Raw genomic sequence first — 26,545 nt, forward strand, 5'->3', positions numbered from 1 at the left:
GTGGCTCAGTGGTAAAGAATCCTCCTGCCAATGCAGGAGACACGGTTCAATCCCTGATCTGGGAAGATTCCACATGCCTTGGAGCAACTAAGCCAGTGTGCCACAACTACTGAGCCTGTGCTCTTGAGCCTGGGAGCCACAACTACTGAAGCCCGTGTGCCCCAAATCCCATGCTCCACAGCAAGAGAAGCCACTACAGCGAGAAGCCAGTCCACAGCAATGAGCAAGTAACCCCCGCTTGCCGCAACTAGAGAAAAGCCTGAGTCGCAATGAAGACCCAGGGTGGTGCGGTGCTTAGTCCTCAGTCGTGTCCGACTCTTCGTGACCCCATGGACTGGAATGTTAGTTGTTCCTCCTTTGCTTGTTGTCAAACTTTAGGTCCCACAGAAAACTCATGTGAAGCAAACGGTGTATATTTAAGGAGAAAATGAATCTCAACAGAGAACTGCAAAAACAGAGCTGGTTGTGCCGGATCCCAAGGCTCGCACCCTTTCTGATCCACATACTGGCTCTTGGTACCATTCTCCACTCCATTCAGCAATTATGCAACTCCTAGAGAGACCCTTGTCATCCTTGTGATGAAATTCCAAGTCTGTCACCTGCCCCATTCATGTTAGCTGCACTGTCTCTGCTCCTACCTCCCACTCCTTCCCCTGCCTAGCACTGCCCCGGTTCAGCTCTCCCAGGTCACTCAGTCTGCTCTGTTCTCACATTTCCTGACATCTCAGCAGTATTTGATCATGCTGACCAGGGTGTCTCTTTCAAAACGGGGATGATCCTGGCTTTTGGGGCACCTGCTTTTCTGCTCTTCCTCTGGGTTCCTACTGTACCTCTTCCTGTGTCTGCCCTCAAATGTGGGTGCTTGGCTGGGTCTCTCCTCACTGTGCCCACTCTCCCTGCGGGCACCTTCACCTGAGGCCATGCAGGCAGTAAGTCAAGTCACACTGGGCCCCTAGCTGTGACCGGATGCTGGTCTAAAGGCTAGCAGGGACAGGATTTAAAAGCAACAGGGGTGACATGGTGAGATTTGCCTTTTGAAAGGTGGCTGGCAGTTTTTCTGGAGATGGGATTGCGGGGAGCCACCGGACAGAAAGGCTATTGCACTAAGCCAGCTGAGAAATGGTGGCCAGGACAGGAGGTGGCAGAAGGATTAGGAAGCTCCCGGAAAAGAAAAATTGGGAAAATAGGGGGATGGATCTGAGACCAGGGGGTGGAGGCAAACACGTGTCAAAGATGCCTGCTCCAGGTCTGGGTCTGGGTCTGGCCCATGTGCTGCTCACTGAGGTCAGAATGTGCTGGAGGCCCCACGTGGGGGTAGGAGCATGCCGTGTGCATCAGACCCGCAGCTCCAACTGCCTGCACCAGAGACATCTCAGACACAGCAGTACAGTTCAGAACAGACAGATCTTGGCATCTTCCCTCCAAAACTGCTCCTCCTGCGTGCCTTTTCTCAGTGTGAGGCACCGCCAACCACCCAGGCTCCAGGTCCAGAGGTCTGGGGGAGGCCGTGGCTGGAGTAGAGGTGAGCAGACAGGGTGGGACCCACCATTCAGGGGACACACAGAGTCTGTCACAGAGGAGGGGAGGAGGCAGGCTGTGAGCAGAAGCTGAGATGAGCAGAGGGGCTGAAATGCTTGGGGGCTGGGGTGTGGCCACCTTCTCCACTGCTCTCAAGAGTCCCAAAGGCAGTTCTGATCACCTCTATGCTTTTGCTAGGGCTGTGGTAGCCCCATGCATGAGTGCTCAGTCACTTCAGTTGTGTCTGACTCTTTGTGAGCCCATGGACTGTAGCCCACCAGGCTCCTCTGTCCATGGGATTTTCCAGGCAAGAATCCTGGAGTGGGTTGCCATACCATCCTCTAGAAGATCTTCCCGAACCAGGGATCGAACCCACGTCTCTTGCATCTCCTGCACTGGCAGGCAGATTCTTTAGCACTGAGCCACTGGGGAAGACCCAAGGAGCCCCACTCCCCCCAAAATATTTTTGGAATTGGTGCATGTCCACAGCATTTTGTAACTGTATCTCCTGTGAGGCATTTCATTAATAACTGTCTCCCCCTGCTAAACCCTGAGCTGAGGTCAGGGGAGGTAGGCTTCAAAACTGTCAAAGGTCCAAACCTTCTTAAAAAGGAGACATGCCTCCAGTTCATAAGGAGCACCTTGGATACCATTGCTCCTGCCTGGAGCCTGACTGGAGCAGGCAGGAGAGAGGACCACGCCTGTGGGTGGGGGTCCCTGGAACCACTATGGGTGGGGATGTTTGTACCCAGACAACCTCCAAACCCATCAGGGCCTCTGAGCTTCAGGATGAATCCAACAGAAGAATACAGTAATAACTGCATTTCCCTGGATAAGCAACACCCCTACCACCCGTGAATGAACCCCAATCTTACCCAAATCACTTCCTCCAAGTAAGAGAGGTTCTAGAACACCCATAGGTTCAACATGTAAATTAGGGTTCATAACTGAATGTGATGCAATCACTAAAAACAATATGTGTGCTGGGTGTAAAGACAGAGGAAAAGGCTTGTGTTAGAATGTTAGATGAAAGAAAGCAAGATGCAGTCTTCTGCTGCTGCTGCTGCTAAGTCGCTTCAGTCGTGTCCGACCCTGTGCGACTCCATAGATGGCAGGCACAGGGAAAAAAGACGAAAGGTAGTGTCTTAGACACCACAGTGATGTTTCTGGGTAGCAGGATTGCTTTTATTTTCCTTTTGCTCTGAATGGAGACCCTTCTAGTAAGCGCCCGGTGGCTGATTCCCTGCCTTAGTTCTTCAGAATCTTCCAGAACAAGCCATATGGCTTATCCTCCAAACCAGGGCACTTTGCAAAATGAAAGGGACTCTGGGCCAACAGTCATAACCCAGATGTGGCCAGGCAAACTGGGACTCATGATCACTCTACTCAAAACCAATCCCAGGCATGCCTCCATCCCCCTCACCCTCGTGGGTTTTGTGGCCTGAACTACCATGGCCGCAGTGTGGGGCTGCTGGGATCCAAATGCAGGTTGGCCTGTTTCCTTGCTCTTAGTCACTTCAACAGTCTATTGTGAACTCTACGCAGTGGATAATCCCACAGTGCTGTGCAAATTAAGCACTAATATTAAAGAGGGAAGTGGACAAAAATGTCCATCCTCCTTGAAGGAAAACACTGGGTCTGTGTCACCCTAAGATGTGTAAGATGTTGAGCAATGAGAGGGCTGTTGAGCCAAGAGCTGTTGACCTGAAACAGGGCTTAGAATCTGGAGAAGTTGGGGTCATTTCTTTGGCAGGGACACTTCAACCATCCTAGAAACAGTGAAAGGGGCATGAGAGCATGAAGAGAACAAACAAGCTGAGGTCCTTTGTTCAAGGCACTGAGATGGGTCGTTTAGTTCATTGAGTCCTACAGCTCCCATATAAATCCATACTCATTGCCATTTTCTAAATCCCTGAGAAAGGAATGACATGTCTCTATGAGGTTAGGGCTCCCAACTCAGGCTTCAAGGTCCTATAAAAGGGAAAGAAACTTTCAAAGACTCCCTGCATTTCAGGGACTCCTCAACAGACCTCAGGTCATCATCAGCTTGTTGATCCAGAAACCCAGCTGTGATACACCTCCTCTCCCTCCACCACCCCCAACACCAGTTGTTCTGCCCAAGCATAACAACTACTTGGGCAGACAATAAAGATTCCGCCTGCAATGTGGGAGACCTGAGTTCGATCCCTGGGTTGGGAAGATCTCCTGGAGAATGGAATGGCTACCCACTTAAGTATTCTTGTCTGGAGAATTCCATGGGCTGTATATTCCATGGGGTCGCAAAGAATACAACTAGGGCCTAACAATTTCAAATTTCAATAAAAAGCATCCTGGGAGCGCACATTCTCCTCTCCGTTTCTTTTCTTCACATTCTCCTCTCCGTTTCTTTTTCTTCCCACTTAGATTCAGACCTCATCCTCTATCACCTGGACCATCTCATCACCCTCTTACCTGGTCTCTCTGCTTCCAGACTCACTCCCCTTGACTCATGCCAACCCTCCCACACCCCGAACCATTCTAAAATGTAGACCAGGCCCTTCCCCATCCAAGTAGGGGCTTCACATTCTCTTGGGTCATATCTCAGATCTAGGGTTGTGGACCTTCCACGGTTGAGCACTACACAGCCCCTTTGAGATTGTCTTCTGCTGTTTCCTCCATCACACACTCTCTCTCCTTCAAATGTCCTTAAGGACACTCAGAGGCAAAGCAAGTATAAAGTGTGTTTGGGTTACCTCCTGGGGAGTACTGTCTGGCCAAGAATGAGGGAAAGAGGCCAGAGCCATGGCGTCTCTGGGGACTCTGAGAATGAGGTGCCTGAGTGACATCAGAGTCTCTGCCTAGGGACATGGGATCATCTGTGCCATCCTTGCCGGTTCTGAGTCACAGTTCAGGCTGGGTATCTGTGTGGGAGAGGAAAGAGCCTATCCACAGACTCCCCCTGCAGAGCTGACGATTAGCAATTAACCAGGAGGAATCTCCGGGATGAAGTTAATTGGGGAACAGAGGGAGGGAAGCTAGATTCTAGGGACTTTGCCCTTGACCCAAAGGTATAAAGAGAAGGTCCTAGCTTTTCCTCAGGCTCCTAGGGCTTCCCTGAGCTGCTTGGCAGGAGCTGAAACACAGAACACCAAGGTGAGTCTAGAGTCCCCACATCCCAATCCCATCTCCATCTTAGCAGAAAATGGGCCCCTTGCCCCTGTCCTTACTGTGCTCCCATTTCCCGTCCCCTGTAACATCTCAGTCCCAGCCCAGCCTGGCTCACTGCCTCAGAGTCTGCAGAATGGACTCATGCTCTTCCAGGGCTTGGAATTCAGCTCTGCATGGTCCCCAACCCCAACAGTCAGGACCCTTAGAAAAAGGTTGAGGGGTGGAGGGTGGGGGTGCTGAAGTAGATGGGGGTACTCCCACCCCAACAGCCACTGAGAACTCTTGGGGCAGTTCAGGGGGTCCTAAAGCAAATTGGAGACTTCCTAGACTTGGGGTCTGGGTGGGGACCCTCCTTAACTAAACCAGTCCCGGTTTGAGCCTCATACACGGCAGAAAGTCCCGTCAGTGTTTGTATTGCTGGGGCAGAGCGGGGAAGGGTAGGGATGGATAGGGAAAGAAGTTCACTTGTGAGGGTGAACCCCTGTACCTCTGGGACACCTCTGGTGGTACCTTCCTCTGTCATCAGAATGCTTGTTCCTGTTGCCACGTTCCATCGATCTGAGGGATTATTTCATTGACATCTGTTTCTCTGCTAGACTTTGAGCTTCCTGGGGGCAGAAGCTGTATCTGTATTTAGCTAGCTGTACTCCAGCATCGAGCTCAGTACCTTAGAAAGAGTAGATGCTCAATAAATACTTGCTGAATGAATGAATGAATCCCCAAATCTGTGCTGAGCATCTGTGTGCCTCTTTGGGTATGTGTGGTGGTGGAGGGTGTGCTTCACTGGGGGTGTGTTCGGGATCACACACCATGGGCGTTTGTGCAAGTGAGTGTATGGGTGTGGATGTAGGGGGATGAGTGTGTGAGTGTGTGTCAGTTTCCGGGGCACAGCAGTTATCACTCAGTTTTGCTATGCATCTGACACGCAGGCCCACAGTGTGCACTTGAGATGATGTCTTATGGAGAGAAGGTGGGAGGCCGGGCTGTCTCCCCACTCCCAGTCCGTGGTGGGCACATGATGCATGGAGCGGCCTTTGCCTATGTGCCCAGCCCACAGGGTGAGTGCTACTCCCACCCCGGACCCTGTTTGCCCTCTGTTGCCTACGGCCCCACCCCGGAGGGAGGCCTCTAGCCCTCCGCCCAACCCTTCCAACCCTCCCTGGGACATGAGGCCTCAGGCAAATCCTGATCAGCCTTGTTCCCCAGTCTTGCACAGGATTCCAGGGACCTCGGCCTATGGCTTCCCCAGCGTGGGCCCCGTGGCCCTCCCAGAGCATGGCTGCCCCTATGGGGAGGTTGTGGAGCACCATGACCCACTGCCTGCCAAGCTGGCCCTGGAGGATGAGCGGAAGCCAGGTGGGCCTGGGTTGGGGTAGCAGGGGTGTTGGCAGTCATTGGCAGAACCCTCTACCCCCTGCACTCACAACCACCTGTCTCCAGAACCCGGATTGGTCCAGAAGCTGCACCGGGCTGGCGTGACTCTCCTCAAGGTGCCACTGATGCTTTCCTTCCTCTACCTCTTCGTCTGCTCCCTGGACGTGCTCAGCTCGGCCTTCCAGCTGGCTGGAGGTAGGGCAGAGGGGAGGGAGCCAGGGAAGGGGCCCGAAGCGTCTCGGACAATGTTGGCTTATGTTCCTCAGGGAAGGTGGCTGGCGACATCTTCAAGGACAACGCCATCCTGTCCAATCCGGTAGCGGGCCTGGTGGTGGGGATCCTGGTGACTGTGCTGGTACAGAGCTCAAGCACCTCCACATCCATTGTGGTCAGCATGGTCTCTTCTGGCTGTGAGTTGGCCCACCAGGGTCAGGGAGAGTAGAGGGGGCTTCGATGCTGGACCTGGGGCTCTGGGTGGGAAGAGCAGGAGACAGGGGCAGAGGACAATGGGCTGCTCTGGCATCTCCCACTCTATTCTCCAAAGCGTGGCCTTGAGTCTCAGCCAGGAGGGGTGCCCAGGAGCCAGGAAGGGTGGCAAGTGGGGAGTACAGGCCCAGGAAGGCTCACTTCCATGTTGCCACACACTCACTCATTCCATCAGTCAGGGGAACAGAACCAGAGGAATCAGAGAAACAGAACCTGCAGGAGGTATAGAGACATCTACGATTTATCACAAGGAACTGACTGTCGTGATTGCAAGGCAGGCTGGGCAGGCCATGGGGAAGGGCAGGCCAGAACTCAGAGGCAGAAGCCGATACCACAGGGCACAGGTGGAATTTCCTCCCCAGGGAAGCCTCAGTTTTGCTCTTGGGGCCTTTCATCTCACTGGATGAGGCCCACCCAGATTACTGAGATTAATCTTGTTTCCTTAAGGTCAACTGATTGTTGAGGGAAATCACAGCAACATCTAGATCAGAGTTGCATTGAGTAACTGGGTACTAGCCAAGCTGACACATGAAACTGACATCACACTCGTGTACGTATGTGCACACACAAGCACAGAGGCACAATTGCATATAGGACCCATGTCCTGATGGACACGCACCCACACACACAGTCACATATTCGCAGGGGCAGTAGGCATATGTGAACGTCAGTTTACACGCATGCGCACAGCACATGCCCCTCGTACCTGTGATGTCAAGGCTTAGCAGAGTCAGCAGCATGGCAAGAATGCCAGCTGAAGCAGGGATGTGGGCAACGGGTCTTACAGGAGGAACTGTGGGGGCAAGAGTTGGGTGGCCGCCCCACCCAGCTCCTGCCTCCTTCTACCAGTGCTGGAGGTGAGCTCTGCCATCCCCATCATCATGGGCTCCAACATCGGCACCTCCGTCACCAACACCATTGTGGCCCTGATGCAGGCGGGGGACAGAACTGACTTCCGGCGGTGAGGGGGGAGTGGGGAGGGGCCTGTCCTTGTTGGGGGAGGGTGGTCCCTCATGCTAGGAGCCCCTAGTCTGAGCATCTCCCGGCTCCAGCCTGCTCTGCAATGTGGCCTCCCTGCCCAGGGCCTTCGCGGGGGCTACTGTACACGACTGCTTTAACTGGTTGTCAGTTCTGGTGCTGCTGCCCCTGGAGGCTGCCACAGGGTACCTGCACTGCATCACTCGACTTGTGGTGGCCTCCTTCAACATCCGCGGCGGCCGCGATGCCCCTGACCTGCTCAAGATCATCACGGAGCCCTTCACTAAGCTCATCATCCAGGTAGAGGCAAGGCGGGTGTGGGGTGGGGCCCAGGGGATTGTAGGACCTCACCCTCACACCCACCGCCCACACTGCCCACAGCTGGACAAGTCTGTGATTACCAGCCTTGCCTCGGGGGACGAGTCCCTGAGAAATCACAGCCTCATCCGGGTCTGGTGTTACCCAGACCCCACAGAGGTGAGTACCGGGTCCAGCCTTGGTGAGAAGACTCCCTCTTCAGATAGCTGACTGCTAGCGTCATGGTCTGTTTAAAATCTCTGCAGAGACCTTGGCCGGAGAAGGCAATGGCAACCCACTCCAGTACTCTTGCCTGGAAAATCTCATGGACGGAGGAGCCTGGTAGGCTGCAGTCCATGGGGTCGTGAAGAGTCGGACACGACTGAGCAACTTCACTTTCACTTTTCTCTTTTATGCATTGGAGAAGGAAATGGCAACCCACTCCAGTGTTTTTGCCTGGAGAATCCCAGGGACGGGGGAGCCTGGTGGGCTGCCGTCTATGGGGTCGCACAGAGTCGGACACGACTGAAGTGACTTAGCAGCAGCAGCACCAGAGACCTTGGCAATCCTTTAGCTTGGGAGGACAAGTAGGGGGCACTTCCGCTATGATACTGCACCTGTGGCGGATATTGCTACACCCTCCCAGGCTCACACCGGCTTCAGGCAGCCATTGCTAATCAATTAGAGTTGGCATGTTATTGAATTAGCCCAAAGATCAGTTCTCAAAGTGTGGGCCAACGGCACACCTACCACCTGGGAACCCACTAGAGACGCAAAGCATCTGGCCCTTTCCTAGACCCACTAAATTAGAAAAAAGAAATCTGGTGGAGCCCAGCAGTCTGCATTTCAACAAGCCCACTAGTTGAAGAACCACTGATCTGGCTCAACCCTGTGGTTTCACAGGTAAAGAAACAGGATCCAAGAGGCTAAGAAACCCTTTAAAGCTTGTTCTACCACTTCAGGGCCCCAAGCATAGGTCTTGCATTCTAGGGCTGTCTCTCCCCATCGGGATCTAGGGACTTGCTTAGTGACAGCTCTGCCCAGGTAATGTGGGCAGAGGAAGGCAGGGAGAGAGCGCTACAAGGATGCCTGGGAAAACCAGGACCAACAGGGAACCAGCCCAGGAGCAGGACAAGAAGGCCATGGAGACCTCACGGGAGACACACAGCCACTTGTACTGATACTCGTACTCCTTCTGCTGAGACTGCTGCAGGCTTGTGTCCCCTTGTCCTGTGTGTTCTCCTGCTGTTTCCTGGCTTCTCACGCCTGGAATGAGGCTCCGTTTGGATCAGTTGGACACTCATTGACCAGCCATCACACCAGGCTAACAAAGAAGCAGGCAATTACCACACTTTCTCATTTAGCCATCAAATAAGGAAAACGCTTCATCAAAACCATAATCCACAGTATCTGCTGCTGCTGCTGCTAAGTTGCTTCAGTCATGTCCGACTCTGTGCGACCCCACAGACAGCAGCCCACCAGGCTCCCCCATCCCTGGGATTCTCCAGGCAAGAGTACTTGAGTGGGGTGCCATTGCCTTCTCCAATCCACAGTATCTACTTCCCCTTGATTATGACATACAAGTAACGCCATCAAGAAAGAAAGATTAGGAAACAGCACAGCTTCTTCACTCCCTACTTGATGTTCCTGGACTTTATCCCAGCGTGAACAGAAAACATTCTTTCAACCAGCCCTGCAAGCTTCCTTTGCATCTGAGTGGCACACAGCTCCAGCTCAGTGCTGAGTATTCAAGGCAGTTCGATATCAAAAAACCCATGCAGACAGCTTTTGCAGTGGCTTTATGACCCCACTAACACATCTCTCCTCACAAGCACGCTGGGCACTCTCCAAGCTCTCTGAATCACTAAAATCCCCTCTGCTTCACTGCAAAGTGAGTCACACACTTTGATCAAAAAGCGAGCTGTGGAAGGGAGTTCCTCGGCCCGTGGTGATCCTTGCTTACTGAAATCCCCGCCACCTGCCTGCAGCTGCATTCGGCCAGTCTCCCTTTGCAGGATGCAAACGGGGCCCTCACCTGATGGAACTCTTAGTGATGCTGGTGAGGCGGACATGGTCCACCTGGAACTTGAGGTCCAGTGACCAGAAGCAAGCTGCCCAGTTCCCTGTTTTCACACGTTCCTCCATGGCTCCTGCTACCACTCGCCCGTGCACTGGTTTCTCAACCCAGCCCTCCTGGGGAAACCTTTCCTTGACAGCAGGGTCCAGATAGAATTTCCTTGGCCTGGAGAGTGGCAGAGGGTGGGAGGTAAGCTCCCGGTCCTGGCCCTCTCTCTGGGACAGTCCCCTCAGGAAAGTGGTTCACAATCAGGTGCCCTGGCAGCTCCTCCTACACATTTTTCCTTTGGCCACTGGGTCTCCCTGTGGCCCCTTCTGACCTGTTCTCACTGCCTCCAGCTTGCACCAAGCCAGGCCCAACATCGCCTGAGCCAGCCTCCAGGGCACCTATGTGATTGGCAGTCTGGGATTTTCCAGATGGTGAAAGAAAAAGCCAGAGTTGGTATTAGTATTCCAACAACTCTTGATGCTCAGGGGATCCTGACACTGTCCTGGGAATTACCTTCCTGTTTGGTCACCCTGTGGATTGTCAACCCTACATGCATGGATGAAAGAAGCTTCTTCCACAGACTTGCAACCTGGGAGGCAGGGATTATCACACCCCATTTTTAAAAATTTATTTATTTTTTGACTGCGGTGGGTCTTTGTTGCTGCACATGGGCTCTCTCTAGTTGCGGTGAGTGGGGGCTACTCCCTAATTGTGGTGTGTGGGCTTCTCACTGTGGTGGCTTCTCTTGTTGCAGGGCACGGGCTCCAGGCTTCAGCAGTTGTAGCTCAAGGGCTCAGTAGTTGTGATACAGAAGCTTAGTTGCTCTGCAGCACTTGGGATCTTAGTTCCAGGACCAGGGACCCAACCTGTGTCCCCTACCTTGGCAGGCAGATTCCTAACCACTGGACCAGGGAAGCCCCTCACAACCCCATTTTAAACAGGCTCAGACAGGTTTGTCCAAGGCTATGCAACTGAGGGGGGACCAAAGTCCTGGCGTAAACTACACCCCACACTCCTGACTCTCCATTTCGACTTCTCTTCCAGATGTATGTCCCACCATATGTGTCCATTGCCCACTCTGACTATCCGGCATAAATGCCAGCAGGTGACCACAGCCACTTGGAGACCTTCCAGGGGTGATAGGTAGGGCTGTAAAAATGAATTCTCCTCTTCGCCACCAGAGGGTGCCACTAGCACGGCACTCACGCTCTGCTTCCAGGAAAACAAAGACCCTAGAACACCCCTTCTCCTGGAGGAGCCGCTACAGTACAGGCCCAAACACTGCTGCTATTTCCCCGCCCACCTCCCGCCGGGGTGGTGGGGAGAATTCTTGGAGCTCACATCCCTCTGTGAGCTTAATCTGGTGGCTCTGATGGTGAAAAGGCTGCCTGGAATGCAGGAGACCTGAGTTCAATCCCTGGGCTGGGAAGATCCTCTGGAGAAGGAAATGGCAACCCACTTCAGTATTCTTGCCTGGAGAATCCCATGGACAGAGGAGCCTGGCGGGCCATAGTCCATGAGCTCACAAAGAGTCAGACATGACTGAGCAGCTAACACTTTCACATTTTCAGTTGCCAGAGGTCTCCTTAGTTTGGGTTGTCTCTTCAGGCACATAAATTCCACACTTTCTTTTTCCAGATTTCTCACAACTAGCCCCTGGGGAGAAGTGGGCTGCATTATGGACCGCACGCTGCAGACAAGGAAAAGGAGGCTCAGAGAGGTTTCGTGTTTGGTCCAGTGTCACACAGCAGGGAGTGCTCAGCTGGGGTTTGAGCACAGCTCTTTTCTTATCCTGCTTTAGAGAAAACAGGCTCAGTGAGGTGGCATGACCTGCGCAAGATAGTTGGGATAAAAAGCAGGACTGAACTCAGATCTGCCTGATAGCAAAAACCTGGCTCCCTCCCAGTTACCATCGCTTTCCCAGCCAGCTTTTGCAATCAAGCCCATCAGAGACCATTTTCTCTGACTTCTCAGCCTGTGATTATGGCCAAGGCTTGAAGGTGCTGCAGGGCTCTAATATGGGTGCACAGATGAGTGCGCTGCCCCACTCACGGGACTACATGCCACTAAAATAAGCCCCGATTTAAAGTCATGTGCCATAAGTAGTTCTTATCTCTAACAAGTGTGTGTTAGTCACTCAGTTTTGTCTGACTCTTTGTAAACCGCATGGACTCTAGCCCACCAGGCTCTTCTGTTCATGGAATTCTCCAGACAAGAATACTGGAGTGGGTTGCCAATTCCTTCTCTAGGGGATCTTTTCCAACCCAGGGATCGAACCCTGGTCTCCCACATTGCAGGCAGATTCTTTATCATCTGAGCCAGCAGGGAAGCCCATCTCTAACATACATTTTTTTTAAATGACACAATTTAGAATAAAACATAAAGGAGCTGTAAATCCAAGTGCCATACCCCACTTGAGCCCCTCCCCCCAGCACCCAGGGAGGTCAGAGGGGTGTGAGCTGCTGACCCCTTAGGGAGAATGGGACCAGGGTCTATATCAGCTCCCACAGGTGGCAGAATGTGGTGACAGACACTGTGGTTCTTGCATTTTGCTAGGGACCCAAGGAGTCACTACCCCTTTCCAGGACCCAAGTTGTCCTTCGTGACATGGGTTTTCTGCAGCCAAGCCTGGCCCACTTTCTCCTTTCACTGACAGGATGCTGGGGGAAAGGTAAGGAGCCTCAGCTTGCATTTTTTAAAAAGAACTCCTTAGGGAATTCCCTGGCAGTCCAGGGGTTAGGACTCCACAGTTTCACTGCCGAGGGCCTGGGTTCAATCCCTGGTCAGGGAACTAAGACCCTACAAGCTGTGCCAGGAAAAAAAAAAAAAAATCCCTAACTCAAGAAGGCTACAAAGGAGTTGTCCCCAGGTCAGACTGGCCTTCACAGAATTATAAAGTACATCTTGAAGCAGTTGCCAACATTTACAGATTGGGAGATTTTATCTAAATGTTCAGAGTTTTGGTTTCTCTTGTAAAAGCAGGCCCTTTGGCTGAGCTGGGCTGCATCTCTGGATGGTGACAGTGGCCTGGAGCTCAGCAGCTGCTGCCCCTTTAGACCCAACATGCTTCCCAACACCTCCACACACAGCCTGAGCCCCTCATCTAGGCGACCTGCCTGGCCCTGGGCCCTCTGAGTTAAAGGACCTCCTCGGGAACCCTCTCCTCTTCACTGACATTAGAGGGGGAGGGAAGAAATATGGGGCCTGGGCCCTCGGCTCCATCCTCTCTGGACAAGGAATTGAGGAAAACTCCAGAACTTGGGCTAGATGCCCGAGGGGAGAGGATGGGGCAAGGGTACCAGGGAAGAGGGGGGCACTGAGGCAGGGATTGATAATAAAAGATGGGAAAGGGAGAGTTTCCAGAAGTGGGCCATGCTCAGCAGCATCCAGGGCCAAGGAGAGGTGGGAGAAACATGGACAAGACGCTATCTGATCAGGAGGCCCCTGCAGGCCCCGGTGAGAGCCAGATCAGTGAGTTGATGCAGTAGAGTATTCTGAGGGCCAACTTCAGCCAGATTCTCCTGTGGCAGATGTTTTCACCCCCATTTCATCACTAGAGGAAACAGAGGGCAAGCAAAGCACCCAGGGGCATGCAGTCACAAGGACCACCTGTATCCTCTCCATCCCCATCTCTCCCTAACCCCCATTTTAGCCCCAGTCTCAGAATGCATTTTCCTAAATTTGCTATGTCAATCTCAGCCATGAAATTAAGATGCTTGCTCCTTGGAAGGAAAGCTATGACCAACCTAGACAGCATATTAAAAAGCAGAGACATTAGTTTGCCAACAAAGGTTCACTTAGTCAAAGTTATGGTTTTTCCAGTGGTCATGTATGGATGTGAGAGTTGGGCCATAAAGAAAGCTGAGCGCTGAAGAATTGATGCTTTTGAACAGTGGTGTTGGAGAAGACTTTTGAGAGTCCCTTGGACTGCAAGGAGATCAAATTAGTCAATCCTAAAGGAAATCAGTCCTGAATATTCATTGGAAGGACTGATGCAGAAGCTGAAGCTCCAATACTTTGGCCACCTGATTTGAAGAACTGATTTATTAGAAAATACTCTGATGCTGGGAAAGATTGAAGGCAAGAGGAGAAGTGGATGACAGAATGAGATGGTTGGATGGCATCATCGACTTGATGGACATGAGTTTGAGCAAGCTCTGGGAGTCAGTGGTGGACAGGGAAGCCTGGTGTGCTGCAGTCCGAGGGGTTGCAAAGAGTCAGACATGACTGAGCAACTGAACTGAACTGACCTCTCCTCTTAATCTAGGTTCCCACTCCTATGCCCAGGGCAGAGGCCAACACCAGCCGGATGCTCAGGAATGCCACCCTGGAGAAATGTGAGTGCCCACAGTATGGGAGATGTCCAGCCCAGCAGGGAAGAGCCTGGCAGAGGCAGGGCTATCTTCCACCTGGCCACTGCTGCTTCCAGCCCAGGAGGACATCTGTTGGCCAGCCTAGCTCCTGGGCTGGGGTCAGGCTCTCATGTAGAGGTTAAAGGAACACGAGGCTCTGAGTCCAAGAGGGTGGCAAAGGTTGGGGGCTGGGAGCCGGATTGAGGGGGCAGCAACTTGATACCACTCCCCAACCCCACAGGCAACCACATCTTTGTGGACACGGGGCTGCCTGACCTAGCTGTGGGGCTCATCCTGCTGGCTGGCTCCCTGGCACTCCTGTGCACCTGTCTCATCCTCCTTGTCAAGATGCTCAACTCTCTGCTCAAGGGCCAGGTGGCCAAGGTCATTCAGAAGGTTATCAACACTGGTGAGCCCCAAGTGGTGGGTGGGCAGGCCCCAGGACGGGCCTTCTGGATCTTGTTAATACTTCTACTGCCTTACTGTGTGATCTGGGTAAAGCCCTACCATCTTTGAGCCTCAGTTTCCCCATGTGAACAAAGAACAGGTTGGACTGGGTGATATATGAGGTCCCTGAGATGCTGACAAGCTGGGAATCTGTGGCTGCTTCCGTTCTAGCAGGTGGCTCCAAAGGGATTCCCAGAGGCCATTGTTTGATTCAATTAACAGTCATTAAGTTCCCTCTGTGTACCAAGCACAGAGTGGTGTGAGGGATACAGAGGTGAGCCTCACAGAGATGGCTCTTGCCCTCAGGGGGCTCATAGCACATATGGGAAGACAGTAAAAAAAAAATGATCAAGGGGGGATGAATTTAGATAAAAGAGAACAGTAACTGCCAAACAGAAAGCAAAAACAGCAAATAGAGTATGGAAGAGTTGCTTTTGATAGGTGGTCAGTGGCTTCTGTGCAGAGGTGACATTTGAGCAGGGACCTACATGTGAAGCAGTCAGACGTGGCCGGAGAGCTTTTTGAGTGGCGGAAACAGTACATGCAGAGGCTCTGAGGCAGGCTTGTGGCAGAGAAAGGTGGCCAGCCCTGTGGTGGGAGCTCGGTGAGTGAGGTGGACAAAGCCAGGGAGAGGTCAGCGAGGTAACAGGGCCCCGCAGGCTGCACTTAGAGCCTGGACTTTATCCAGGGCGATGGGGGCACTTGGGGGGTTGGGGCAGTGACACCATTTAAGCCTCACGTTGAGCTTTGGGGACCCCACCTGGCATGGGCAGAGGCCGTATGGCAAATGCTGGAATAAGGGGCATTTGTGGATCTGTGAGAGTTCAGAGGAAGGAGAAGCAAAGTCTGCCTGGGGACTGGGGTCAGGGAGGGCTCTCCAGCGGCAGAGATATCCACGCTGAGTCCTGAGCATGAATATTTAGGAGTGAGGAAGCTATCCCAGGCAGAAGGAACAAGGGAGCAAAAGTATGATGGAAGCAGGCTAAGAAGGGTCTTTAATCCAAGATCAAGGAGGACCAGGAGAAGCTGCCGCTGTTGAGTAGGAGACTGACAAGGTGCCACTTGGAAGCTGGCATTGGAGACCTCCTCCCCAAGAAACGTCCCTGCCCCTCTCAATCCCCTCCCACTGATCCAACTGACAGTTTCCTCGCAGACTTTCCCACCCCTTTCACCTGGGCCACAGGCTACTTTGCCATGGTGGTAGGGGCCAGCATGACCTTTGTCGTCCAGAGCAGTTCTGTGTTCACCTCAGCCATCACCCCACTCATCGGTGAGTCCTCACACGGAGGCAGGTTCGGGTGGGGAGGGGCCGGCAGGGAAAGGACTGAAGGAGGGAGCTGGGGAGCCCATGCCCTCTCCTCTGCCCCCAGGCCTCGGTGTGATCAGCATTGAGCGCGCCTACCCGCTCACACTAGGCTCTAACATTGGTACCACCACCACGGCTATACTGGCTGCCCTGGCCAGCCCCCGGGAGAAGCTGTCCAGTGCTTTCCAGGTGAGCTTGGGAGAGGAGCCCTGCCAGAGGGAGGGCAGGGCTAAGACTGGCACCTGAAGCCTGACCCATGTAGACAGTGTGTACCAAACAGTTTTTGACTGCCTAGTAGGGGGCACCTGCTATGCCAGACTCTATGGAAATCATATGGGCAAAGTATATCTGGCGCCACCATCAAGACCTTAGAGTCTAACAAGGGAGACATTGCTGAGAACCCAGAGTCAGACACGACTGAGCGCGCACACATGCCAATCAATGAACAAGAGTCGGTGGGATTCACACTCTAGGGAAGGGGTGCTGTTAGGAGGGGGCCTGGCTCCATCTGGGGGATCAAGGACTGGGGGGCAGACAGCAAAGGGGTTGCTGCTCTAGGAGCAAAGGAGTAACTGGTAAGCCAGGATATTGCCCACTCAGGAGGCCAGAGCTTCTGAACCAGAAATCAGTATGAATCTTTCAGCTCCTGGATCTGGATGGGATCTGCTGGGGAACTCCTGAGAGAGGGCTTAGTGGGAAGAAATGTGGAGAGTTTAGGGCAGCAGTTATGTACCCACTGGTCCGGAAGTGTACCAGTGTTTCACTGGGGGCGTGCTAGCCCTCAGTGCTGACTTTCCTGCTGCCCAGAGCCGGTGTTCCCGTCATCTAATCCTGACTCAGGAGCTAGGGCCCATGCCCGCCTCTGCCCCTCTGCCCTCTCCCCTGCAGATTGCCCTCTGCCACTTCTTCTTCAACATCTCCGGCATCCTGCTGTGGTACCCCATGCCCTGCATGCGCCTGCCTATCCGCATGGCCAAGGCATTGGGCAAACGCACGGCCAAGTATCGCTGGTTCGCTGTCCTCTACCTCCTCCTGTGCTTCCTGCTGCTGCCCTCGATGGTGTTTGGGCTCTCCATGGCAGGCTGGCGGGCTATGGTAGGTGTGGGTGCACCCTTCGGGGCCCTGCTGGCCTTAATGGTACTTGTCAGCGTGCTGCAGAGTCGCAGCCCCGGGTGCCTGCCAAAGTGGCTGCAGACGTGGGACTTCCTGCCCCTATGGATGCACTCCCTGAAGCCCCTGGACCGCCTCATCACCCATGCCACCCTGTGCTGTGCCAGGGCCGAGCCCCGCTCACCCCCACTGCCCGCCAGGGTCTTCCTGGAGGAACTGCCCCCTGCCACACCCTCCCCCCGCCTTGCCATGCCCCATCACCACAACGCCACCCGTCTCTAGACTCCAGCCCAGATGGCTGCCTGGAGCCAGAAGGGGCCTGTGTCTGAGATGCCCAGGGTGGAAGGGCAGAGGGGTGCGACTGGGCATGTGCCAGTGCTTGTACAGGTCCTGGGAGGTCTCGGCTTGTGCGGCTGAGAGTCAGTGTATGTGTGCGTGTGGGGGGGCCACATGCCAACTGCAAGGTATCTGGGTATGATTGTGAGTCCTTTGCATATGTTTTTGAAAGCCTGCACTTGTGTCCCTGTGTACACACAACTCTGACTAGGCTGGGTGGGAATGAGGGTGAGTCCGTGTACGTGACCTACAGCTGTTTGCTAGGGCACAGATGTGGGTGCCTGAGTCACTGCTTGAATTCTCACCCCCTCCCTGCCACCTTCCTTCCTCCATGATACCATTCTCCTCATCCTCGCCCAGGGTTTCTGCATCTCCACTATAAGCCCCTTCCTAACACTGCCTGATTAAAAAGAAAAGAAAGAAATGAAACTCTTATTGTGCACTTGGAAATCTGCTTGCTCTCCATCTGGAGAGGAGGAACAGATCATGGTTTGGGGCTCAGCAGTACTGTCTCCCCTCCGAAAGAGAGCCTGCTGTGCTCTGGGAAAGCCAGCCAACAAGCTCTCCCCAACAATCCTCCTGACTCTGCCTAATGAGTCCAATCCACAATTCAAACTCCCTGGAAGCCACCTTGAGGGCTACCTTAAGGCAAATGAAAGGAGGGCTCTGTGCACCTCTATCTCCCAACCCCAGCAGGCTGACCTCTGCTCTCTACCTGTCTCCCTACCCTTCTCTGGGATAAAATCAGTTCTCCAGAAACCAAGTGACAGGTGGGGGCCCGTCAGAGCTACTGGAGGAAGGAGAGGGAGGGTGGAGATGGGCAAGAGAAGCCATGCCCTGGGCCCCAGTGTGCAGCGGGCAGAGACCAGCCACTTTCCCTCCCACCTTTATACTCTGCCTTTGGGCAGTAAACCAGGCTTCATTTAAGCCCACACAAGTTTTTCAATTCCTCCTCCCCCATAGGGCCCCCTGAACAGAGGTCTGCAGAAGGAGAGGCAAAGTGTGGGCAATGCCAAAGCTCCTCCCTCTAGTCCAGGGACATCTCTGGGGCCTTTGGATCCCAAAGTGGCAGGAAGACTGTAGGGCCCCGCATCTAGTTGTGATGGTCTACAACACTTGCCTCCCCACCTCCACATCCACCCCCTTTGAAGTGTTGTGGGGGGATGCAAGGGCCTGGAAGCCCCAGAGCTGTTCTCCAAGCTACCAACCCCATCATGTTACCCACCCACAGCCCTTGCTAGTGCTTCTTCTTGCTAGTTGGAGGTGAGAAGTACACTGGCCCCAGCTTAGGGAGTGGTGCAGGAGGGTGGGGAGGGGACTTCCTTTAGAGTTTGTCCCACACAGACTTGTGGAAGTTTTGTGGGAAAAGATACTCAGGTCTGAGTTGGAGGGTTTGAGGAGGCTATGCCTCCTCAGCTTGGATGTCCCTAGGGACCCTGGGGAGGCACCAAGGCCCTCGGACTCTGGCCTAGGGAGTTAGTCCAGAGGCAGGGCACCCATGGGAGGTCCTGAGATAGAGCCTAGGAGACTGGGAAGCCTCTGGACTCATACCAACCTCACCAGGCACCCTTCTGCAAGGATCTAGTAAAGTACCTTCCTCATCAGCAATTCCCCCACTCCCCCTCACAACTCAAGTGTGAGTCCGCCACGCCCAGGTCAGACTTTATTCTGGATTGGCTGGCTGTCCTGCTAGGTGCCCTGCGAGCGCAGCCCATGGATCAGCTCGTGCATCGTCTTGTTGAGAATGCCCCCATGCACACCCCGCCGGCCCATGAGCACGAGAAGCGCCCGAGGCGTGTGGCCCACGCAGATGGCGCGCCCGTCCAGACCCTTGGTGCGTGCGTCCAGCACTCCGTCACCCTCCGCCAGCAGGTGGTCTCGGATGACGCAGCAACGGCGGCCCGCCACGCACAGCCCGGCCTGCAGGAAGGTGCTCCGGTCTGGCCCGGTGAGCACACCCACCTCCTGCGGTGAGATGGCCGCCAGCAGGCCCCCAGGCCTCGAGGCCCACACGCAGCGATTGTCCGAGTGGCCCACAATGGCCACGTCGTCGATGCGCTGGTCCCGAAGCACTGCACTGATGTAACCTTTCCAGTCGCCCATTCCGGCTCAGAGTGCGCCCCTCGCTTCGCACTTTCCAGGGTTGTCCAGCTGCGCCATGTGCCTACGATGCCCAGGACACTATGACGTATTCAGGGGCGTGGTTATGAAGTTGAGGTAACCGTGACGTCACATAGGGGTTGCCTACGCTGGAGAATAGGGTGGGGATGAGGCCGCGGTTGTACCTATCGCCTGAGGCGGTTTTAAAGTTGGCCTGAAGGAGGGAATTGCACAGCAGTCAAACTAACTCTGAAACAACAACGAAAACAAAGCTCTTACTTAAATGGTCCATCAGGCACAGCATCAGTTCAGTTCAGTCGCTCAGTCGTGTCGGACTCTCTGTGACCCAATGAATTGCAGCACGCCAGGCCTCCCTGTCCATCACCAACTCCCGGAGTTCACTCAGACTCACGTCCATCGAGTCGGTGATGCCATCCAGCCATTTCATCCTTGTCGTCCCCTTCTCTTCCTGCCCCCAATCCCTCCCAGCATCAGAGTCTTTTCCAGTGAGTCAACTCTTCGCATGAAGTGGCCAAAGTACTGGAGTTTCAGCTTTAGCATCATTCCTTCCAGAGAAATCCCAGGGCTGATCTCCTTCAGAATGGACTGGTTGGATATCCTTGCAGTCCAAGGGACTCTTAAAAGTTCTCCAACACCACAGTTCAAAAGCATCAATTCTTCGGCACTCAGCCTTCTTCACAGTCCAACTCTCACATCCATACATGACCACAGGAAAAACCATAGCCTTAACTAGATGGACCTTTGCTGGCAAAGTAATGTCTCTGCTTTTGAATATGCTATCTAGGTTGGTCATAACTTTCCTTCCAAGGAGTAAGCGTCTTTTAATTTCATGGCTGCAGTCACCATCTGCAGTGACTTTGGAGCCCCCAAAAATAAAGTCTGACACTGTTTCCACTGTTTCCCCATCTATTTCCCATGAAGTGGTGGGACCGGATGCCATGATCTTCGTTTTCTGAATGTTGAGCTTTAAGCCAACTTGTTCACTCTCCACTTTCACTTTCATCAAGAGGCTTTTGAGTTCCTCTTTGCTTTCTGCCATAAGGGTGGTATCATCTGCATATCTGAGGTTATTGATATTTCTCCCGGCAATCTTGATTCCAGCTTGTGTTTCTTCCAGTCCAGCATTTCTCATGATGTACTCTGCATATAAGTTAAATAAGCAGGGTGACAATATACAGCCCCGACGTACTCCTTTTCCTATTTGGAACCAGTCTGTTGTTCCATGTCCAGTTCTAACTTGCTTCCTGACCTGCGTACAGATTTCTCAAGAGGCAGGTCAGGTGGTCTGTATTCCCATTTCTTTCAGAATTTTCCACAGTTTATTGTGATCCACACAGTCAAAGGCTTTGGCATAGTCAATAAAGCAGAAATAGATACTTTTCTGGAACTCTCTTGCTTTTTCCATGATCCAGTGGATGTTGGCAATTTGATCTCTGGCTCCTCTGCCTTTTCTAAAACCAGCTTGAACATCAGGAAGTTCACGGTTCATGTATTGCTGAAGCCTGGCTTGGAGAATTTTGAGCATTACTTTACTAGCGTGTGAGATGAGCCCAGCTGTGCGGTAGTTTGAGCATTCTTTGGCATTGCCTTTCTTTGGGATTGGAATGAAAACTGACCTTTTCCAGTCCTGTGGCCACTGCTGAGTTTTCCAAATTTGCTGGCATATTGAGTGCAGCACTTTCACAGCATCATCTTTCAGGATTTGAAATAGCTCAACTGGAATTCCATCACCTCCACTAGCTTTGTTCGTAGTGATGCTTTCTAAGGCCCACTTGACTTCACATTCCAGGACGTCTGGCTCTAGGTCAGTGATCACACCATCGTGATTATCTGGGTCATGAAGATCTTTTTTGTACAGTTCTTCTGTGTATTCTTGCCACCTCTTCTTAATATCTTCTGCTTCTGTTAGGTCCATACCATTTCTGTCCTTTATCGAGCCCATCTTTGCATGAAATGTTCCCTTGGTATCTCTAATTTTCTTGAAGAGATCTCTAGTCTTTCCCATTCTGTTGTTTTCCTCTATTTCTTTGCATTGATTGCTGAGGAAGGCTTTCTTATCTCTTCTTGCTATTCTTTGGAACTCTGCATTCAGATGCTTATATCTTTCCTTTTCTCCTTTGCTTTTCACTTCTCTTCTTTTCACAGCTATTTGTAAGGCCTCCCCAGACAGCATACATGAGTTTAAAAACAAAAGAAAGGTGCCCTGTCTGGACAGCCAGACACCTCAGGCCTGATAACTATTCAACCCTCAGAATGTGGTTCTCACACATGAGGAGTATCAGAATCTCCTGGAAAGCTGTTAAATAGATTGCTGGGTCCCAACTCAGAGTTTCTCTCATCCTGTACTGTGGGATGTAGCCAGAGAAAATGCGTGTCTAACAAGTTCCCTGCTGACAGTCCAGGAACCACACTTCGAGATCCACTGCCCTAGTGAGAATTAGGGCAGGGGTAAGGGGCTTCCACGGAGAAGGCGATGGCACCCCACTCCAGTACTCTTGCCTGGAAAACCCCATGGATGGCAGAGCCTCGTAGGCTGCAGTCCATGGGGTCGCTAAGAGTCAGACATGACTGAGCGACTTCACTTTCACTTTTCACTTCAAGCACTGGAGAAGGAAATGGTAACCCACTCCAGTGTTCTTGCCTGGAGAATCCCAGGGATGGGGGAGCCTGGTGGGTTTCCGTCTATGGGGTCACACAGAGTCGGACACGACAGAAGCGACTTAGCAGTAGCAGCAGCAGCAGCAAAAGGCTTCCAAGCCAGCAGCCTTAAGAGCCTACACCATGGTTTTAATGTTGAGTACTTTTTTTTGTTTTTAATCTTTTGGTAGCGGCATGTAGGATCTTAGTTCCCCCACCAGGGAATGCACCCCCTGTATTGGAAGCATGGAGTCTCAGCCACAGGACTGCTAGGGAAGTCCCTAATGTTAAGTACCTCTAACAATGGTTCTCAACCTCCACTGCTGATATAATCACCTGGGGAGTTTTAAAAACATCCTGCCACCCACCTGCATCCCTAGAAATATTGACTTAGTTGACCTGAGGTAGATATTGGGCATAGGTTCAAAAAGCTCCTCAAGGTGATTTGATGTACAGTCGAGGTTGAGAACTCCTGTTCTGTAAACTTAAAAATTAGTTTCATATTCATGGAATCACTTCGCACTGGTTTGGTACACAGTGTGGCTTAGTAAATATCAGCTGGACATGAATTTAAATATTGCATCAGATCTCAATAGATTCTGTTCCCTGGGTCTGAAGAAGTTGAGTACCAGTATACTATTTTGGGTAAAGAATTTGCCTGCAATGCGGGAGCCCTGGGTTCGATCCCTGGGTTGGGAAAATATCCTGGAGGAGGGTATGGCAACCCACTCCAGTATTCTTGCCTGGAGAATCTCCAAGGACAGAGGAGCCTGACAGGCTACAGTCCATGGGGTTGCAAAAGAGTCGGACACAATTGAGCGACTAAGCACACAGCACATACTGTCTTGGCATTTCCCAACAGGACCTTGAAGAGCTGAACCTTTCAAGCAGCTTCAAAAGCACTTTATTGAGTGCCTATGCCATGCCTGGCCCCGGGCTGGCAGCGCTGGGGGGAATGGAAAACAATCCTTGCTATCCATAATCCCCCGTCAGCCACGCTTCCATTCCAGAACTGCTCAGAAGGGAAAGCAGTCGCCGGGCTGTCAGGAAGCGGTGTGCTCCCGAATCCAGGCTAGGTAGTTGGCCACGTCTGTGTACACACCTGGCTTGAGGCGGTTGCCGCAACCTGAGCCCCAGCTGACTATGCCTCGCAGGATGAGCTGGCGCTCAGGGGTCTCATCCTCACACACTAGAGGGCCTCCGGAGTCACCCTGGATTGGGGACACGTGGCTCAGGGTCCTTGGCTGGGAGTCCGCCCTTGACTGGGTTGGGGAAGGGCGCCAAGCGGGGCCCCAGGCTCACCTGGCATGCGTCGGTGCCGCCCTCGAGGAAGCCAGCGCAGAGCATGCCCTGGGTGAAGGCTGCTCCGTGCACGTCGGGGGCGGAGCAGCGCTGCGGGTCGATGAGTGGCACCTGAGCCTCCTGCAGGAAGCTGGAATATTCCCCACCTGCGAACCGAGAGCACCTTCCTCACACCCTCCAGGGTCCGCTTGATGCCCAGGACATGGACCTGGCTTTACTAGGCTCTTTCAAACCCGCTATAATCTCCTGTCTCCCTCGCAGCAAGCCCAGGAGGGAATGAGTTGCCTTTAACACCTATCTCATAGACAGGAAGGCAGAGAGGAGCTGTGATGTGAATGAACCAGGAGAAACAGGACTGCTTCTGAACCTCACCCCCACTTCCCATCCAGTGGCTCAAAACCTTGCTCCCCATCCAACCCACCTGCGGCTCCATCGCGGGCCAGCGTTCTAACAGCCCTTGCAGCCCAGTGCCCAGAGGGAACCCAGAGAACATGAGGCTCTCCCGCTTCACCATAGGAGTTCTGGGGACTTCCCCACTCCCCCGACAGTGAATTTCAAGCCGTTGGAGAAGCAGACTGCAGAGGCAGGGGCTCTGCGTGTCCCCACAACCCACCAGATCGGCCCCACCTGCCCACCTACAGGCTTCTCTTGCCTACCCCGGTGGCCAGAAGCCTCCTTCCCGCTTCCAGCCGTTCTGCCTACCCTCGAACTGGTGACCCCAGCCGGCCACCTCGCAGACTGCGGCTTCGGATTCGGCGGGGCGGGCGGCGGTACTCGGCAGGCACACTGGCTGAACGAAAGGCGACGGGTGCGCGCAGCAGCCGTCCCCGCTCTCCTGCAGGCGCACCAGAGCTAACCCGGGCGGGGAGAAGCGTTAAGACCCGGACGCCCGGACTTCGAGCCCTGCCCACCCTTCCGCCAGATCCCAGCGGGGGCTCCTCCACGCACCCAGGTCGTGCTGGTAGGTGATGGGCGAGAAGGCCTCGTGCAGGCGGTAGTCCCGCACTGCCAGCGTCTGGCACTGCTCACAGCTCTGGTTGTGGCGGTCCTGGCCGAGCACCACGGTCAGCTCCTTCGGCGCGGGTCTGGGGACAGGATCGGGAAAAGGAAGCGCGCTCAGAGCGGGCTACTGGCATCCTGCGGGAGCCCACTTCTTCCGAACCCCCAAATAGGTTTCGGCTTCCTCCTGGGAAGCTCTGAAAGGGAGAAGGGGGCAAAGGTGGGCGGGGCCGCAGAGAGGTAGGTCACGAGTTCGGGTGTTGCGCGGAAGCTGAGCGCAGAGGAGAGAGGCGCTAGGGGTGTCCCGGGCTGGGAGCTGAGCTCGAGGACACTCGCCGGTTCTGCAGACAGTGAGCCGCAGTCAGCACCCAACAGGGGGCGATGAGGCTGCCGGCGCAGAAATGTTGGTCCCAGTACAGCGCGGCGATGTAGGGGTGCGCCCCGGGGAGCGCCACCAGTCCTCCGACGACGCGGTTCAGCGAGGACAGCCATTTGCGGAGCCGCTGGCCACAGCCCCCGGGGCCTCCGCTGGCCAGAGGAGTCGGCGAGCACCAGCCTGTGGGAGGAGCCCAGGCTGAGGACCTGGAGACCCACTGTCCATCGGTTGGAATATAGCTCGTCCTACGCCCTCTACGCTCGACCCTTCCCAACTACCTGAAGTCAGGGATGGAAGCGGGGTCTGGGTCGTGGACTCAGGTTTCTGCAAAGCCGATGGCGAGGGCAAGGGGAAGTGCTCGTGCCCAGCTGCGGCCTGGCACGGTGCCAGGCGGCAGTAATTCCAGCTCAGTCGGTCGCCTTTCCAAATGAAGCACCAAGGGCGGGTGTCGTTGTCGGGGTTCCTGTAACCACGAGGTGGGGTGGAGGCGCTATTTTGAACGTGAGAAGCCCTAGAAGGGCCCTGGAGCGGAAGGGGACTTCCAGCCGCGTCCCACGCGCGCACCGGCAGAAGGCGTGGTCGCCCAGTCCCCAGTTCAGCACTTGCTCTGCGGTCACATTCCAGTAGGTGGCCTCGGAGGCCCACGACTGACAGGGTGCGCCGGACAGCGTAGTCCCCGCCATGCCGCGGTAGCTGAGACCGCGGTCGCGGTCGTCGTAGCAACTCGCCTTGAGGTCTGCAGAGAGAGGAGGCTCCCCGCCGCTAGGTGATGATTTGGTCCCTGCCCCCCGCCCCCAGCCGCCCTCTCACCCACGGCGCCACTCCCCCTCCTCGCTCTCTGCAAGTCCTTCCCACGTGGGGGTAGGGCTTCTGCTTCCTAGAGACCTTAACTCACCTACATCGCACAAACGTCCCGCGAAGCTAGGGGGACAACGGCACAGGCGATGGCCCTCCGCCTGCAGGCAGCTGCCCCCGTTGAGACACGGGTTGGTGCGGCAGACTGGGAGAAGGAGCACTCTGAGTCACCCCTAGGCCCAAAGACGGCCCAGAGAGCTCCCTCTTACACTGGCACACCACCTGGCCTCCGGCCAGCCTTTCTTCCTCACCTTCCACTCTGGTCCCTGCCCAGCTCCCCACCAGTCTACTCACCCTGGCTGGCCAGTGGCTTGCATTGGGCATTCGGACCCTTGCACTGGCACTTGACCACACCTGCTGGCTCAAGCCTGTGCCATATTTCATTCTCATGGAAGAACCGGAAAAACTGGGGCTCAAAGCACTTCTCTGGGGACAAAAGGAGAAGAGGGACCATGCCAAGTCTCTGGGAATCCACAGGACTTCTTCAGTGGGTCTGAGGCTGCCCCTGTTTCCCAGTGTCCCCATCCCTGGCCTCAGCATCTCCTCACCTTTCTGGCAGTGCTTCCCAGTGAAGTGATCTGCACAGATGCAGCGTGGGCCATCCGGCATATTCACACAGGTCCCTCCCTTCTGGCAGGGATTGTGTTTGCTGCAGTGGTCTGAGAGATGGACACAGAGGGAGAAAGAGCAGGGAGCCTGAGTCAGACAGATAGGGGCCAAGTCCCTACCCAAACGTGCTTGTCTTTTGACTTTGGCCCTCCAAGTTTCCAAGCCTTAGTTTACCCACCTGCAAAATGAGGCTACCCACTCTTAGAACTTCTCCCTCTGGGGGAGAGGGA

General features: G+C 54.1%; 3 protein-coding genes across 14 annotated transcripts in view; 1 reads left to right on the top strand and 2 right to left on the bottom strand.

The window, feature by feature from the left end:
• Positions 1-268: 268 nt before the first annotated feature.
• On the top strand, positions 269-17,840 carry SLC34A1 (solute carrier family 34 member 1). 8 transcript variants are annotated; one of them, XR_015167249.1, is made up of 14 exons: positions 4,596-4,650; positions 5,595-5,723; positions 5,872-6,021; positions 6,106-6,234; positions 6,306-6,449; positions 7,375-7,486; positions 7,608-7,803; positions 7,885-7,980; positions 12,422-12,536; positions 14,133-14,202; positions 14,459-14,626; positions 15,807-15,934; positions 16,035-16,159; positions 16,859-17,840. XR_015167249.1 is itself a non-coding variant. In XM_086410920.1 (13 exons), exons 2-13 carry the CDS (start codon positions 5,615-5,617, stop codon positions 17,360-17,362), a joined length of 1,920 nt encoding a protein of 639 aa, XP_086267046.1. In that variant the 5' UTR covers positions 4,596-4,650; positions 5,595-5,614; the 3' UTR covers positions 17,363-17,840. The 8 variants fall into 8 exon arrangements, 4 of the variants coding, with proteins under 4 accessions (XP_086267049.1, XP_086267046.1, XP_086267047.1 ...); XR_015167248.1 differs by having other exon boundaries at positions 15,818-15,934; XR_015167250.1 differs by having other exon boundaries at positions 15,848-15,934.
• Positions 17,841-19,066: 1,226 nt separating this feature from the next.
• On the bottom strand, positions 19,067-19,519 carry PFN3 (profilin 3). Its single transcript, XM_086410961.1, has one exon. It carries the CDS (start codon positions 19,517-19,519, stop codon positions 19,106-19,108), a length of 414 nt encoding a protein of 137 aa, XP_086267087.1. The 3' UTR covers positions 19,067-19,105.
• F12 (coagulation factor XII) overlaps positions 19,067-26,545 on the bottom strand; it is a 28,013-nt gene continuing 20,534 nt past the window's right edge. For 2 of the 5 annotated variants that reach the window (XM_086410927.1, XM_086410926.1), the window contains 10 exons: positions 26,255-26,365; positions 26,001-26,132; positions 25,747-25,851; positions 25,416-25,587; positions 25,130-25,314; positions 24,812-25,031; positions 24,425-24,561; positions 24,179-24,328; positions 23,477-23,622; positions 23,062-23,385 (listed from right to left, as the gene is read on the bottom strand). In XM_086410927.1, coding sequence (XP_086267053.1) covers positions 23,218-23,385; positions 23,477-23,622; positions 24,179-24,328; positions 24,425-24,561; positions 24,812-25,031; positions 25,130-25,314; positions 25,416-25,587; positions 25,747-25,851; positions 26,001-26,132; positions 26,255-26,365 — 1,526 coding nt within the window. In that variant the 3' untranslated portion in view covers positions 23,062-23,217. Of the gene's footprint in view, positions 19,731-23,061; positions 23,386-23,476; positions 23,623-24,178; positions 24,329-24,424; positions 24,562-24,811; positions 25,032-25,129; positions 25,342-25,415; positions 25,588-25,746; positions 25,852-26,000; positions 26,133-26,254; positions 26,366-26,545 lie in introns of those variants that run through there. The other 3 variants (XM_086410924.1, XM_086410925.1, XM_086410929.1) reach the window with 2 other exon arrangements.

The sequence above is a fragment of the Bos grunniens genome, chromosome 7, assembly GCF_055505025.1.
Source record: "Bos grunniens cultivar Pamir isolate PY7600 chromosome 7, Bosgru_T2T1.0, whole genome shotgun sequence".
Lineage (NCBI taxonomy): Eukaryota > Metazoa > Chordata > Mammalia > Artiodactyla > Bovidae > Bos > Bos grunniens.